The 15,990-nt window shown below is 36.6% G+C and overlaps 1 protein-coding gene and 1 pseudogene across 1 annotated transcript; both read left to right on the top strand.

Annotated features, from left to right (window-relative positions):
- Nucleotides 1–6,830: 6,830 nt before the first annotated feature.
- LOC132066113 (uncharacterized) lies at nt 6,831–8,180 on the top strand. The gene is made up of 2 exons (XM_059459496.1): nt 6,831–7,388; nt 7,575–8,180. The coding sequence occupies exons 1-2, from the start codon at nt 6,831–6,833 to the stop codon at nt 8,178–8,180; spliced, it is 1,164 nt and encodes a 387-aa protein (XP_059315479.1).
- Nucleotides 8,181–9,687: 1,507 nt separating this feature from the next.
- Nucleotides 9,688–10,705, top strand: LOC132066112 (uncharacterized; annotated as a pseudogene).
- The last annotated feature ends 5,285 nt before the right edge of the window (nt 10,706–15,990 follow it).

The raw sequence follows: 15,990 nt of genomic DNA, 5'->3' as shown, positions 1-15,990 counted from the left end.
TGATTTTTTGGCATCTCATAACGGCAAGTAGGGCAACAATGGCCATTCTCCAACCAGTGGATAATACAATCTCCATGAAACACATGTGAGCAAGGCATACGCAACAACTCCTTCTCCTTCCCAAGTTTTTCAAGACAAATCACACAATCATCATTCATACTTTCTTCAACAACCTCCTTTTTCTTTAAAAACTCCATGGCTGACTCACTAGCAGGTACCATCCCGTGGAACCCTGACGATTCTTCTCCTAACAAAATCCCTCCACCATGAGAAACAACATGGTCAATGTTTAATGTTACACCAACAACAATCTCGAACTCCTTAAGACCTTTCTTAGATCTGTTATTAACAATTACGCGTATTTTACGTATCATATCTTGGATGACTCTGTCACGACGATTATTGTCAAAGTACTCCTCGTCCATGTTCTCGAGATTCCATTGCATGACAAGGGAGAACATGTCATGAGACATGTATTCAGAAGGGTCAAGTGTGAGACGAAGTGATTTGGTATTAGTTTGATTATAATCATCTGGGGGTTGATATTGTGTAGGGTCATGGGGTGGTATGTACCGGTATTGTTCATGAGTATGAAGGTGAAATTGAATGGTTAAAGGTGGTAAAGAAGAAGAGGGAGAAGGGATATATTTAACATCAATATTTATGGCAATATTCGAGGAGGCATTGTGGGATTCTAAAGCATTTTCCATGTTCAAAGAGTTGATATGGAGAACATCGAAAGTGGTTTCAAGATTAGCTATAGCCCTATGTATTTATAGTAGTTGAGAAGCAAATTAATCCAAGACCTACTGGGCTTAGTAACTTGAATTTGATTAGGAATGGGTTTCTGTCTTTCCTAAAAACAGACCTAAGTATTAAAAAACAAAAGAAAAATTAATCGAATTCCCTTTCCCTTTGGGAGATGGCTTTATCACTCTTGGATTTTGAGTTCAAGTAGTTTTGTGTACTGAAAATGCATAAAAGTTTTTATATTATTAGGTAAGTTTTACTTATTGTAATAGGTAACCTTGTTCTTTTTATGTTTAGGATTATAAATTTCATATTTTAAGTAGCATGTAAATATTCTTTGGGAGCATGAGTGTAAGAAAATTATTTACTAACAATGTATATAATTTAAACTTTTATTTATTTATGTATGAGAACGGCGTGCTTAAAATTGTATCCGCCTTTTCTATCTTATATCTAATATATACATAAACATACAAATATCTACGCCCAAATATTGATTTATACGTATCAAAATATAATAGAAAATGTATTTTTTTTATAACCAAAAAAAAAAAAGCATTAAGATGTTCATTTAGTGTTTTTTTAAAATATTTTGTTATTAATTTATTTATTACCACCATCAATCACGAGCACCACCACTTCGACCATGCATCAAGTATTACCACCGCTGGTTACCCTTAACCGACCACCTAGTATCAATCACCACCACCAACGTAATCATCTAGTGTATCATTGACCATCATCGCTATCAACCATCAATACCATACCTTCCAACCACCTCCACTATCAGCCACCATAACCAATCACCACCCCACCACAAATCGCCATTACCAACCATTTTCACTGTTAGTTTTCACCGCATAATTATTACTTGCTTTAGTATAACTGTTCGATAGTAGTTTTTTTTTGTTGATCTGTCAACTGGGACTCATTAGTAATTTAGCATTTTCCATTTAAAATTATTGACTAATTGAAGAATGTGATTTTAGGCATTTGGAATAACTAGACGTTGAAAAAGATGTTGGTTATTTAGTGTATGTAATCTTTTTTTTTTTTCCCTTCTGTGTTTCTTTATTAGTCATAGAACTAATACAATTATTCCAATGATATTAGAAGGGTGAAGATTATTGTAAAATACAGTTGCAAATAAACTAAAGAGACAATTACATGATTACAATTGTTATGCACACAGGCAACGGTATATTTTTGATGGTGAAAAAGTGAAGGGCCATATAGAAGGGTGGAGAATTCAAAAATGAAGTATATTCTGATAATTATTAATCCCAAGAAAGAAGAAAAACTGATAACTTCGGTAATTGAAGGCAAAGCCAGAAATCACAAGAAAGCATCCGAGAACTTTAAGGGACAGGATTTCTTCATTTATTGAGCAAGCTAAATAGGATCTCAACGTTCATCACTTTTAGAAACTGACACTTTTTCCTTCATACTCATTATCTAATGCATTTACGTAAATTTTTAAAATTGCATACACATTGATATGGGATACACGCTCAACGCGCGTGTCCAGAACTAGTACGTTATAACACGCACTAATAAGATTTCAAACTCAGTAAATTAGGTGAGATGTGAAAAAATTCTGAACAAACTCAAAGAATTCAGATCATGGAACTGCCTTTCCTTAAACAATGGCCTTCATTCTTACTTCGCTATTAATTACTCCCTCCGTTTCAATTTATGTGAACCTTTTTGGAGTACGAGGGTCAAACTTTATAACTTTGAGCTTAAATTTTGACATAGATTTTTCAAGTTTGTAAAAATAAAATTTGTACATTTAGAAACTACATTAAAAGTGCTATAAGTCATGATAATTTAGAAATAATGCAAGGAAAACGTGGTCAAAGAACCACCTCGTAGACTCTCCAAATAGTAAAGGGTTCACATAAATTGAAACAGAGGGAGTATTTAATTTAACTTCTCGGAAGTGACATTGTAGAAGAACCTTTAAACTATTAGATAACCCCAAAAATAAGAAATAACTACCAATTAAAAGTGAATTTAATTACACGTAAAAAATATAAACAACCAGCCACGACATATTAAATTACATTGGTAGGATATATTTGACGTTATTAGTTTTAGGAATGTATATCCTTAATTATTTAATGGGCGAGTATGTAATCTTTTCCGCTTTATAAACATTAAAGAAGTTTTAATTTGTTAAACATGGAACCAAGTCCGTATGGGTTTAACACTTTAACCTAAAACGTTCTCCTATACACATTGTTAATTAACTAGGCGTAGAATATTAAATTAAGTCGAAATAGGCTTAATTAAACATTTAAATCCTTCTCAAAGTAGGTTTAGAATTGGAATATCTATAAATTATCTTGACCCCACCTATCAATCTTTGTAAGCTTAAAATTAATCAAGCAATATGAAAATTTTCATTTATGAAGAGTCCAAATTGTGTTACAGCTTTGGGTGGCCTAAAATGAAACCGAAAAATCATCCCAATCCTCCTGCCTTTGGATTAGTTGAAATCCAATTAATTTGCCAAACGGAACATCTTTGGCTTGATGTTTCTGGCAAAAAGAACATAAGTGAACGTCCACAAATCTCAACATGACACTGGACTCAAGATTTCAAGAACCCAGAAAAGACTCGTCGAGCCATACACGACCAACTAAGAAATTGCCAATTTCCAATCTTCGAATGCAAAGTGATCGTTGATGAGTTGATCGAATTGGCAAATCAATATAGCAATCGTTCTGTGCTAGTTGATGATCATCATGCGTTGAATAATGTTGTTAAGTTTGATATGTCTCATAGGTACAAGCAAATAAATGAGAATGATAGAAATGCCATGGCAATAACTCTTCCCACTAAGAATTGCAAAATATGTGAAGGCGGCATATTTGAGGAACATTGGTTGCCCTACGTGTAACTTTAGCTAGGTTTTAGTTGTTTGTAGCTCGTGTAGGTTTTAGCAAGAGCTCTCTCGGTGCACGTTAACTAAACGTGCGCCTCTTCATGGGGAAGAGATCTCAGCCAACGAACCAGGAGGAAACACCAGTCAAAGGGACAGGACCGGCAATAGCAACCTTTAGAACGCGAGCGCTCTCTGAAATTGTGGATGGATCAGCCAAGACGAAAGAAAGTAATGTGCAAGGTAGAGAAATAACTTCAAAGGGAAATGTGACAGATAAACCAGAGCAAAGTGGTTCTAAATCACCAGTTCGGAATGTCCAAATTCTAATAAAACCAAAAACACCAGCAAAGGAGCGGGTTGGAGAATGGATGGCGGTTAGACAGATGGCGGCAGGTGAACAAAGACAATCCTGGGCAGCGGAAGTTGAGGAACATCAGCAGAATAAGAGTAAGCAAACTGATACCAAAACAATATGGGATAGCTTTGATATCTCAAAATTGTCGAATGCTGGTTTTAAATTAGAGTATGTAGACCCAGATAATATTGGCGATCAATTAATTGGGGAAATAGAGGTGGAGGATATAAGCTCAAAAATTGAGATTGGCCAAATGCAGTGGTATGCTACGTACTAGGATCTCACCCCCCTTTTGCAGTATTGAAAGGCTACATCCAAAGAATGTGGGGAAAGATTGGTATAAATAAGGTTGCGATGATGAAAAATGGAATTATGTTAGTAAGATTTGATAGTGAAGAAGGGGAAAATGAAGCTATCTAAGCTGGGGTCTATCACTTTGACAACAAACCATTTATTGTCAAAGCATGGTCACCAGACATGGAATTTACTAGAGAGGAATTGCAATCAGTGCCAATCTGGATTAAATTGCCAAGATTGGATTTCAAATATTGGAGCCCTAGAGGATTAAGTAAAATAGGCAGTCTGATTGGGAAACCGTTGATGGTGGACAAACAGACAGAAAGGAAGGTGGGACTCAACTTTGCAAGATTGTTAGTTGAAGTTAAAATTGGAGAAGAACTGCCAGATGAGGTCCTGTTTAGAAATGAAAAAGGGACTGTGGTAACACAAAGAGTAACATATGATTGGAGACCTTCGATCTGTACTTATTGTCACAAATATGGACATGAGAGTGACAGGTGTAGGAGGAACAAAAAAGCAGAAACTGTAACAATAGTAGCACCTATACAAGCCCCAGAGAAGAAGGATGTAACAGTAGATATGGTCCAACTTGCTGATAAATCAAATGAAGCAAGAACCCCTGCACAAACAACACTAAGAGTCACTGAGGAACATAAGGAAGAAGATGTGCCTGTAACATAGAGGAATATAATAAGGGTATCTGGTGTCCATGAGGCGAGCACTGGGTTTCAACAACAAAGTAAACAAACCAAGCATCAGAATCAAAACAGGGGACAAAAGCATAAGGGTGATACAAACTATAGTATTGTTAGAGAGGAAGGTGTTAAGATGTCTAACACCTTCCAACCTTTGCAGGCAAATAAAAATGAGAAGCATCAGATGCAAGTGGAAAGTACCTGGAAAAAGGGTGGTAGTACAACTGTCCCAAGAGGGGATGGTTAATGCTATAAGTTGGAATGTGAGAGGTCTTAATGGCCTCTCAAAACAGAAGGAGGTAAAACTCCTTTGTGATGAGCTGAAGGTTGAAATGATTGGTCTGCTGGAGACTAAAATAAAAGTAAATAGAATAAAGTGGGTGGCTGAGAAGATGTTTGGGGGATGGGAGTATTGTACAAACCATGCCTCACATTATAATGGGAGAATATGGATGTTGTGGAAAGGTGATACCTACAAGGTGACTCAATGGAGTGAGAGTGCACAAGCAATAACCTGCCAGGTAGTGTACATACCTCTACAAGTACAGTATTTGGTAACTTTTGTTTATGCTTATAATACAAGAGAGGAAAGGAAAGAATTGTGGGAATATATTTGTCAAGTTCATGATAACAACACCTTGCCATGGATGATACTTGGTGACTTCAACTCTGTCCTGCACAGTGAAGACAGAATAGGTGGCAATGTAGTGACAATATGTGAGGTAGTAGACTTCCAATCCTATTTGGATTACTGTAGCTTTACTGAGCTTCCAAGAAGTGGATGCAACTACACTTGGAATGACAAAGGGGAAGCAAACAGGATTTTCTCAAAGCTAGACTGGGTGTTTGTAAATGGTGAATGGTTGGACAAAGTAGAGTGCTGTAAAGTTTAATTCCTCCCAGAAGGTATCAGTGACCATAGCCCTGCATATGTGACAACACTGCAAGCCAATACAAAAAAGAAGAAGGCTTTCAAATATTGTAATGCATGGAGTACTCATAATGATTTTAAAAAGATTGTAGATATGGGGTGGCAAAAACAAATAAAGGGGTGCAAGATGTATTAACTGGTTAGGAAAATGAAACTGTTGAAGGCAGAGTTAAGGAAACTACACCCATCAGCTTTCAGCAATATAATGAATGAGGTAAAAATGGAATAGAGCAAAGTTAATAGAAGTACAAACGCAGCTACACCTGAATCCATTGGATTGTGATCTCCAGAAGGCAGAACAAGAAATGGGAAGGAAATTCAAAAGGTCTAGTTATTTGGCTGAGATGATGCTAGTACAAAGAAGTAAAGCGACTTAGTTGAAACTGGGGGATGACAATACAAAGTATTTCCATGCAGTACTGAAGCAAAAGAAACTGAACGAATCTGTCTACCAATTGAAAGATGAAAATCAGCAAATGCAGCATGATCCGGAAGTCATTGCTTGTATTTTTGTTAAGTTCTACAAAAAAATGTTGGGTGAAATTGGTGGGACAAGACAGAAGGCATATACAGGTTTCTTAAGGAATGGGCACACACTGACTATAGAACAACAGGTTGGACTATTGAAGCCTTACACTAAGGAAGAAGTGAAGGAGGCACTATTTGGAATAAATATAAATAAAAGCCCAGGTCCTGATGGCTTTGGGAGTGGGTTCTTTAGAGATGCTTGGCCCATAATAGGAAAGGAGTTCACAGAAGCCATATTAGAAACTCTAAGCACTGGGAAGTTGTTGCATCAGTTGAATGCTACAAGCATAGCCTTGATTCCAAAACTGAAAAAACCCAGAGATTGCAGGTCATTTTAGACCCATTGCATGCTGCAATGTGATCTATAAATGCATATCGAAAATGTTGTGCAAAAGATTGAAACTGGTACTATCTACTTTGGTGAATAACACTCAAGCTGCTTTTGTGAGTGGAAGATCACTAGTTCACAATGTCCTTATTTGTCATGATCTCCTAAGGCATTATAATAGGAAAACTACTCCTAGATGCCTCATGAAAATTGACCTGAGAAAGGCATATGATATGGTTAAATGGGACTTCTTGGAAGAGATGATGCATGGGTTTGGCTTCCCCAGTAGATTTGTTGAGCTGATAATGTTGTGTGTGACAACCACCAAGTTCTCTATCAAGGTTAGTGGAACCATCTATGGTTATTTTGAGGGGAAGAGAGGACTTAGGCAAGGGGACCCCGTCTCCCCCTTGCTATTTGTCCTAGTCATGGAGTATTTGTCTAGAGTGTTGAATAAAATGGGCAACTTACCAAATTTCAGATACCATCCCATGTGTAAAGGGCAGAAACTAACACATTTGGCTTTTGCTAACACTGAGAAGTCCAATATATTCATAGCAGGTGTAGATGAAGACATGAAAGAGAGGCTATTAAGACAAACTGGATTTACTGTAGGGTCATTTCCCATAAGATACCTGGGACTATCCCTATCACCCAAGAAATAGAACAAACTAGAATGTCATCAGCTATGCATGAAGATAACAGAAAGAATAAGAGCTGCAGCACATAGACATCTATCTTATGCCAGTAGACTCCAAGTAATACAATCTGTCCTCTTCTCTGTTCATAATTTCTAGGGAGCAGTGTTCATACTGCCCCAAAGTGTAGTAAAAGAAGTTGATAAACTCTGCAGAGGGTTTTTATGGGGCAACACTGAAGATAAAAAGAAGATCAACCTAGTAGCATGGGAGAAAATATGTCAACCAAAGAGTCATGGAGGACTGAATATTAAAAGGTGTAAAGTGTGGAACATAGCATCTGTGGGGAAACTCATCTGGTGGATAATGGAAAAGTCAGACTTGTTATGGGTCAAATGGGTGCACGAAATCTATATACACAATGGTGAGGACTTCTGGACCCATATTCCACCAAAGGACAGTAGTTGGTACTGGAGAACACTGCACAAAGTGAAGGTGAGAATGACATCTTGGTACTCTGCTGGACACTATAGATTAACTGCAACAGGGAAGTATTCTGTAGTGGGGGCTTATCAGAAATTAATAGGTGATGGGACAAAGGAGGATATAGCTGGCCTAATATGGACCAAACTAGCTCAACCTAAACATAGGTTCATATTGTGGTTAGCAGCACAGGGGAGGCTACTCACTAAGGATAGAATTCATGGGATGGGCTTATACTGTGATACAATAGAGTGTGAGCTGTGCGATGGGAACTGGATATAAGATGCAGCACATGTGTTTTACAATTGTGTCTGGACAAAAAGAGTATGGCAGGAAGTGCAGAACTGGCTGGGAATGCAAATACATCAAGTTCAGATGCAAGACACGCTACATAGCATAAAGATGAGGAGATGGAGTAAGTTCAAAAAGGAAATCATTGCAGCGGTATATGGAGCCTCCATATACAATAGTTGGACTGCAAGAAACTAAAAAATATTCAAAGGCCAAGCTGTACAGGGGCAATACGTACTTCAACAGATAAAAAGAGGAGTTATAGATAGATTAAATATATATATAGGTGCTCTAATAGAGGTAGAAAGTATAGGCATCTTCTTGACTCATTATGTAACTAGGTTTCTGAGGCTCACTAGTCCCTAGCTACTGCAAAGGATATGAGTGCTCCTAGGTGTAAGTTTGTCTTTTGTTGGTATGGCAATAATTCACATTTTATTGCCAAAAAAAAAAAAAAAGCTTATGTAGATTAATTTCATTGTAATATCTTCCAATTTTGTAGTTACCATAATGAAGACTCAACATGTTTAATTGGTTGTGTTCCATAACAAATTCTTCAATTTCAAATATTTGTTTTTGGCTGGTTTCCACAACGTTCGTTAACCGCTTTGGGGCACCCTAACTATAACTCCCACTACAAGAAAGTATAGAAATCGCAACAATTTTTTTTATATTTGGCAACAACTTAGTTTTATTGTTGGCAAATGATTTTTTTGTTGCCAAAGAATTTTATTTTGTTGCCCTAGTATTGATTATTGTTGCAAAAAGTACTTTTGGCAACAAAAAAAAAAAGTTGTTGCACGTTGTTGCAATAACAGCTGTTGGGAAAAGTTCATTCAACAAAAAAAAAATTGTTGCCAAAAGTACTTTTTGCAACAATAATCAATCTATGGAAACAAAATTTTTTTGTTGCTAGATATATTTTTTCTTGTAGTGGATCCCATGCGGTTCCTAATAAATGTTCATTTAGACTTTTTTTTTCTTTTTTCTTTTTTGGTTCAAAATAAGAGTCCATTTGCATAATCAAGAATGAATTAATTATTTTCTTTCAAATTTATCCCTATTTAGATAAGTGAGTTATTATGTAATCAAGAAACTATATTAATATTAGGTAGTATTCAATTAAGCTTAGTTTACGGAAACTCTTTAGGGAGTCACGGATTCTCTCCTACTCCTATGTAAATAATTTTTGAATATATATTAGGGACACGCCACCATACGGTGTAATCGCATTTTAAAAAAAAAATTAAGCGTATTTTAGACAAAATTTTTTTTTCTAAGATTTAATATTTTCTTAAGGGGCATGCTAAACACTAAGTGCGCACTTATTTTGAACATGAGGTAGTACAAATTAGTACTGCCTAAGACCCACTAAAGGAGGAAGCCCACCCTATGCCACAGCAGATTTCAATTGCATATTACTTCATCTTATATATTGTTAACTGGTTTCAATTTCATATTTCATCCCATAAATTGAAAATTTGTACTATATAGAAGCATGGGTGAGAGGCAGGATCGTCGTCGAAGCATGGGTGAGAGGCAGGATCGTCGTCCATCCAAGGGCATAAAAGTAATTTCAGTTAGTGGCTTTTAACTCAGATACACCACATACCAGTTAGATCTAGAAAGATAGAAACTACTGTTACGTCAGGCGTGAAGGAGAAAGCGTTTAGGGCAGAACTTGGCTGACAACAATGGTGGCCTTTTCTCGGCAGGATACCTCGAAAAACTCGAAGGTGAAGAGTACGTTAATATCCGAAAAGGGAAAGTAATTCCAGGTTATGAATTAAACTTAATTCTATCTTGGGAAGGTAATGTTGTAAATGAAGGTGGTTTGACATTTGAAGGGAATGTTGAATTACCTTATATAGCTGATGAATATCCAGAAATTAGGGTTACGATTAAAGATAAAGGGTAAATTGGGAAGAGATTAAAGGATGCATTTATTGTTAAAGGAAAGCCTTTTGTTTTAGAGCAAATTAGGGTTTATGTTAATGCTATGTCAAAAGGGGGTCCTTGTTAGGATGAAAATGAGGTGAAAAAAGTGGTAAAAATAGTTGTCAACGCCGGAGATTTTGGTTCTCCAGCGTTGACTCCGGTGAAAGAGGATGAGAAGGTGAAAAAGGAGAAGAAAAAGGAAGGGTTTAAGACGATAACGATGACGGAGAAATTTAGTTGTAGGGCTAAAGATTTGTTTGAGATATTAATGGATGAGAATAGATGGAAGGGATTTACACGAGAGTAATGCTAGGATAAGTTAGGAAGTGGGAGGTGAGTTTAGTATATTTGATGGATCGGTTACGGGAAGTAATGTGGAGTTGCAAGAAGGGAAGTTGATTGTGCAGAAATGGAGGTTTGGTAGTGGGCCTGATGGTATACAGTCCATGGTATGGTTTTTTGACCTTTGCTTTTTCTATTTGTGCTTATGTGTTTGTCAAGAATGTTATTTTAATGTTAAGTAAGGAAAATTGTTTAGTGTTGGAATGAAATATATCTGAATAGAGTGGAATGGAAGCTGAAGATGCACTTCATAGGTTTTTACTGAAAAAATAATAATTTGTGTACGTTTCTTAGGTACCAAGAACCAGCACAAGTTAATTTGTTCTAATTTAAGAGTTAACTCAAAATAAGAAACAATTGGACTTACAGAGGCAAACTGATGAAAATCAAGGTTGGCTAGATGAGGAGTGGATAGTTAGATGCCAATCCGTTTGTTGCTAAATTCTCTATTCGCAGGATGTGAAACACCTTTTTATTTAAAAAGGTACTTTTTGAGTACTTTATATGTGTATTTTAAATTTTGTTAGTTTTTTTCAACTAATATTGATTTCACTACTAAAATGTTGTAAACTAGATTTGTGATAATAGAAATAACATCTTCTCTGGCTTGGAACCTATGTACTTACATTTAGATATTATTTTTACCTTACAATTGAATAAGTTCATTTAGTGTTTGTGTTATTGCAATAACTTTTACGTCTTTGCAAATTATAGCATGTGATGCTCTAAATATTGTTCTTTGAGCCAAGAAGCAGCTCATGTTCGACATGAGCTGCTTCTTGGCATTAATTTAAATTAAATATAAAGACAAATTATGTATTTTGGAATTATATCTACTATGTGGAACTAACTTATGTGTCCTTTAAAGCTGGAAAGAAAGATCTTATTTAATAAATTTATATCTTTGACATGATGTATGATTGTCAAATGCTCATTATATGATTGTCAAATGCTCATTTTACATTTTCAAGTCAGAAGGTTGTACATGTTAAATTTGTTGACGAATCACAGTTTGCTCCTCTATTTGCACCTTTCTCTTGCTCTTCTTATCTTTGCCTATTAATCTTTGTAGATTAATTCTGTGTGATAGATTCTAATAGTTCATGTTCTTTTGGTTGAATTTTTGTGCCTTATATCAATATGTATGTTGTGTGTTTACTAATGGTGGTCCATAACTTATGCAATCAGTGAACCTGTGATGTTTAGATCCACTGTGTTCTCTACATTTATATCTGTTCTTACTTTCAAGTACTTTATAAATAATGGTTCTCCTTTGTGGAGATAAAGAGGTTGATAACATGCTTTGTGGATATTGTCTCTGCAATGGTTGATCCTCAAACATATTTGAGTTCACAATTTGTCCTCAGAGTGGATACTTTATTCCATGAATTTATAATCATATTCTTTGTTGTGAGCGAATCCAACATGGAACATATTGGCTTAAATATCATGGCTGAAGTGTGGCCTCTTTTGTACTTATCTATATGTAGATTAGACCATTTCAAGGTAGATATCTCAGATATTAACATTGCAGCAATTCTTAATGAATTCCCCTTGAAGTTTTTGCAGATACCTTGATCAAATGTAGCTCAAGGAATCAACGAAGCAATACTTGGCTAATAGCTGATTTAGCTGGTTCAAGGGTTATATACCTGAAGATGACCTTGACTCTCTTAACTCCTTGCTATTGAAGAAATTTTGGGTATGTTTCGTCTTATGTGTATTTTTCTTATAGCAGTTGGCTAAAAAATAATTTATACATTATCTTGGTTTATGCTTTTGTTTAATAGACCTTACTCTTTTCCCTTTCATTATTTAGTTGGTTTTCCTGTTGAGCTTGGTAACTGGTTAGGCTGCTACTAAGTTCATATTCGTCAAGCTTCGAACGAGATATACTGGACGTTTAGCATTTGTAACTAAAAATATTGTAAAACTAAATTCACCATTTAAAAATCTGCTGAAAAAGGATGTTGGTACATTTACCAAAGCCGCAACAAATATGAGAATAATGGGTCTCTTTGTATATATCGTCTCATATTCTGAGAGCAGCCATAATGGTTTAAGGATCTGAAGGCTCGGCTTGCCCTTCTCCGTGTTGCACCGGCGGTGCTCTTAATAAGCTCTCTAAGATAAAGATGGTAAGGTTGTTATTATTACTAGATTAGATTAGATTAACAATTTCAGTTTATCTTTGTGTGTGAAGGGTAGCAGGGCAAGCTAATACAGAATTGCTTTTTCTGGTGCATCTAAAGAGAACAATACTTTCGACACTTGCACATAAGCATAAGCCTCATAAGTCCCGGTCACAAAAGCCTAAGTCCTGGGCGAAAAGGCGTACGCCCCGAGCGTTAAATTTGATTTTTGCTATAAATTATAATTTTTATTACTGGTATTATGATATTTATATTTTATGTTATCATGTTTTTATATGGGAAAAGACATGTTTTAACCCCTGAACTTGGCACGAAAACTCACTTTAGCAAGTAAACTTAACTTCTATTTTTTTACCCCCCTTAACAACTTACGTTTCAATTATTTTCCACCCCAAATGCCGACGTGGCAAAAAAATAAAAAAATAAAAAATTAAGAGAGTGAAAAATAAAAAAAAAGTGGACTTGGCAACCGTAGCCAAAATTTCCATGGTGCTGGTTGGTTTTTTCATCATTGATGTGTTAATGTGATTGAAGAAGAAAGGGAGAGAGGTGGATTTCCATGGCTTCTTGGTTGGTTTCCACTGTTTCTTCTTCTTCTTCACAGCCCCTCCCCCCTCCCCCCGCCACGACTGCTTCTTCTTCACCCCCCCCCCCCCCCCCCGGCCACAGCTGCTTCTTCTTCTTTTTCTTCACAGCCCCGCCCCACCCCACCCGCCACGACCCCGTCTCCCTCCCCCATCCTTCTTCTTCTTCTTCACAAATCCCTTTTTCTCTCTATATTCTCATCATTTTTTTCTTTTCATTTTCACCATTTTTTTGTTTCTTGATTTAGATTTTGTTTTCTTTCAAAAATAAAGTTATGGAAGAAATGGGTTTGTTAATAATAATACTAATAATGGCCAACAATAACAACCAAAACAACTAATTTGAACGAATTTAAGTGTAAGTGGGACTAATGGTGGTGGAAGAAACGGGTTTGCTAGAAATGGTGGTGGTTGTGGATGTGGGTATTTTGATTCTCTTTCAAAAATAAAGTTATGGAAGAAATGGGTTTGCTAATAATGGTGGTGGAAGAAATGGGCTTGCTAATAATGGTGGTGGAAGAAATGGGTTTGCTAGAAATGGTGCTGGTTGTGGATGTGGGTTAAAGATGGTGGTGGTGATTTTTTTTTCTTTTAAGGAATTTGATGAAATTTGGTGGGGAGATGATGGTGGTGGTGGTGGGTGTGGGTTAAAGATGATGGTGATGATTTTTTTTAAGGGTAGTTCGTCCAATTTTTTTTGCGGCGGCGGCGGCGGGGAGGAGGCGGCGGTGTTAGCATGAGGCGGCGGCGCGGTGGCGTAAATGGCATGGTGGTTGATAAAAATAGGGTGAGGATGAGGAGAAAGAAGAAGAAAGAGAAAGAAAAAAATAATAACAGAAAAATAAAAATGATATGTTGGTAATTTTGACATGGCAATGACATGGCAACGACGTGGCAATGATGTGGCATTGAAGTGGCAATGACATGGCGCGAGTGTAATACACCTCCCATTGAGAGTGGTATTATTTTTTAGGGTGGAAAACAATTAAAACGTAAGTTGTTAAGGGGGGTAAAAAAATAGAAGTTAAGTTTAGTTGCTAAAGTGAGTTTTCATGCCAAGTTCAGGGGTTAAAACATGTCTTTTCTCTTTTTATATTGTAGTGATTTTTCCTAAAATATATAAATAAAGAAAAACAATTCTCATAGAAGATAACACTGTCATAAATATTTTTTTTTAGATGATTATGCTTGAAATTGATATGATAGAGATTTCATAGCACTATGTTCCTGAAGCAATTTTATTCATTGCTCTTACACTTTTTGGCCTTCTCCTTCTTTGGATATATAAAGAAAAGTCAGTGCAAATATTAGTTGAGGTCGGGAAGGACTAATAAATCTGGAGATTGATGATGAAGTGAATGAAAATTTCATTTTAAAGATTATCTAGACTAGTATCATTTTTTGTGTTGTTATCTTTCTCAAATAATATTTATAATAATGCTTTTTATATTATTGGTGATTTATTTGAATTTATTTGCAGAATTTTAATGAAAACTTTACTTTTTCTTATTGTTTAGTAATAAAATTATGAAATTGGTGACACATGAGACATACGCTGTCACGACCCAATTCACGAGTCGTGGTGGCACCTACACCATCCCTCCAAGTAGGCGAACTACATTACTAATAGCAAGTTAATTAAGCGGAAAATTAAATAAGAATAAGTTATCACGTCTTAAATACTTATCATAACTAGAAATGTCACGACAACCCCCAAAATCTGGTCACAGGAGTACAAGAGCGCTAACATAGTACGGAATATAAGTCTGAAAATACCCGAAGGCTACATATTGTCTGTCGAATACAAAAAATAAATAGAGGAGGTCCTTCGGGGCCACGGATGACCAGAGTAGCTCATCCGAATTATCAAAAGATGTCACCCTCGCGTATCAACCACGGGGTGTGGGCGGAGCTCGGATCGTACCGCACTCAACAAAAGTGCAAAGAAGAGTAGTATCGCACAACACTAGTACCGGTAAGCATCATAGTCACAATGATTAGATAACGCATGAAGAAGTGGAAACTAACAAGTAGCACATAGAGCAAACAGGTATGGTCACATATAATATACAAGTAAAGTGTAAAGGAATCATGAAATCAACCATGACAGATATAATTAACCAGATGATCAGTCAAATGTATGAGTGAATGAATGCAATGCAACGCAACGACTCCCTCTCACTCCACTCTCGTACATGCTCACGCAAGTAAGGCCTCAAAGCCATGACCCATGGGGGACCGCGAAGTCCATGTACCACTCGTGCTCTCCTGCTAAAACCCTCGGAGGCTTTCAATCACTCTTAATCTCCCGTGCAAGGGCCTCAGAGTCTCTCTGTCACTCTCAATCTCTGGCAAAAACCTCGGAGTCTCTCAATCACTTAGCTCACCATCATCACAAGAATAATATGGAAGGCATGTCATACATGTCATCAGTCTCAACAATATCACCAATATACAATCAACAAATACAAGTCATATTAATGTTATCATTCCTTTTCATATAATGAGGGAGCTAGTATATGACAGAGATACAAACAGGTGATAATCACAGAAAATAATACATATGGCGACAAGCCCACATAACAGTTGACAAAGCCAACCTAATTGGAATCCACCTCCACTTCATGCCCGAAGGCCTATATGCTATCCCCGTCACTTTCTACAACTACATACGATTCTCTAATCAGAGTCTAACTAAAGTAGACCGTAACCTATCTCATTGCCGAGCGGTGCCCGAACAATCAAACTAATGCCTTCCTTCTTCGGCGAGCTCGAACGATCAAA

The sequence above is a fragment of the Lycium ferocissimum genome, chromosome 8 (assembly GCF_029784015.1).
Source record: "Lycium ferocissimum isolate CSIRO_LF1 chromosome 8, AGI_CSIRO_Lferr_CH_V1, whole genome shotgun sequence".
Taxonomy (NCBI): domain Eukaryota; kingdom Viridiplantae; phylum Streptophyta; class Magnoliopsida; order Solanales; family Solanaceae; genus Lycium; species Lycium ferocissimum.
This window is presented reverse-complemented; position numbering and strand designations above follow the sequence as displayed.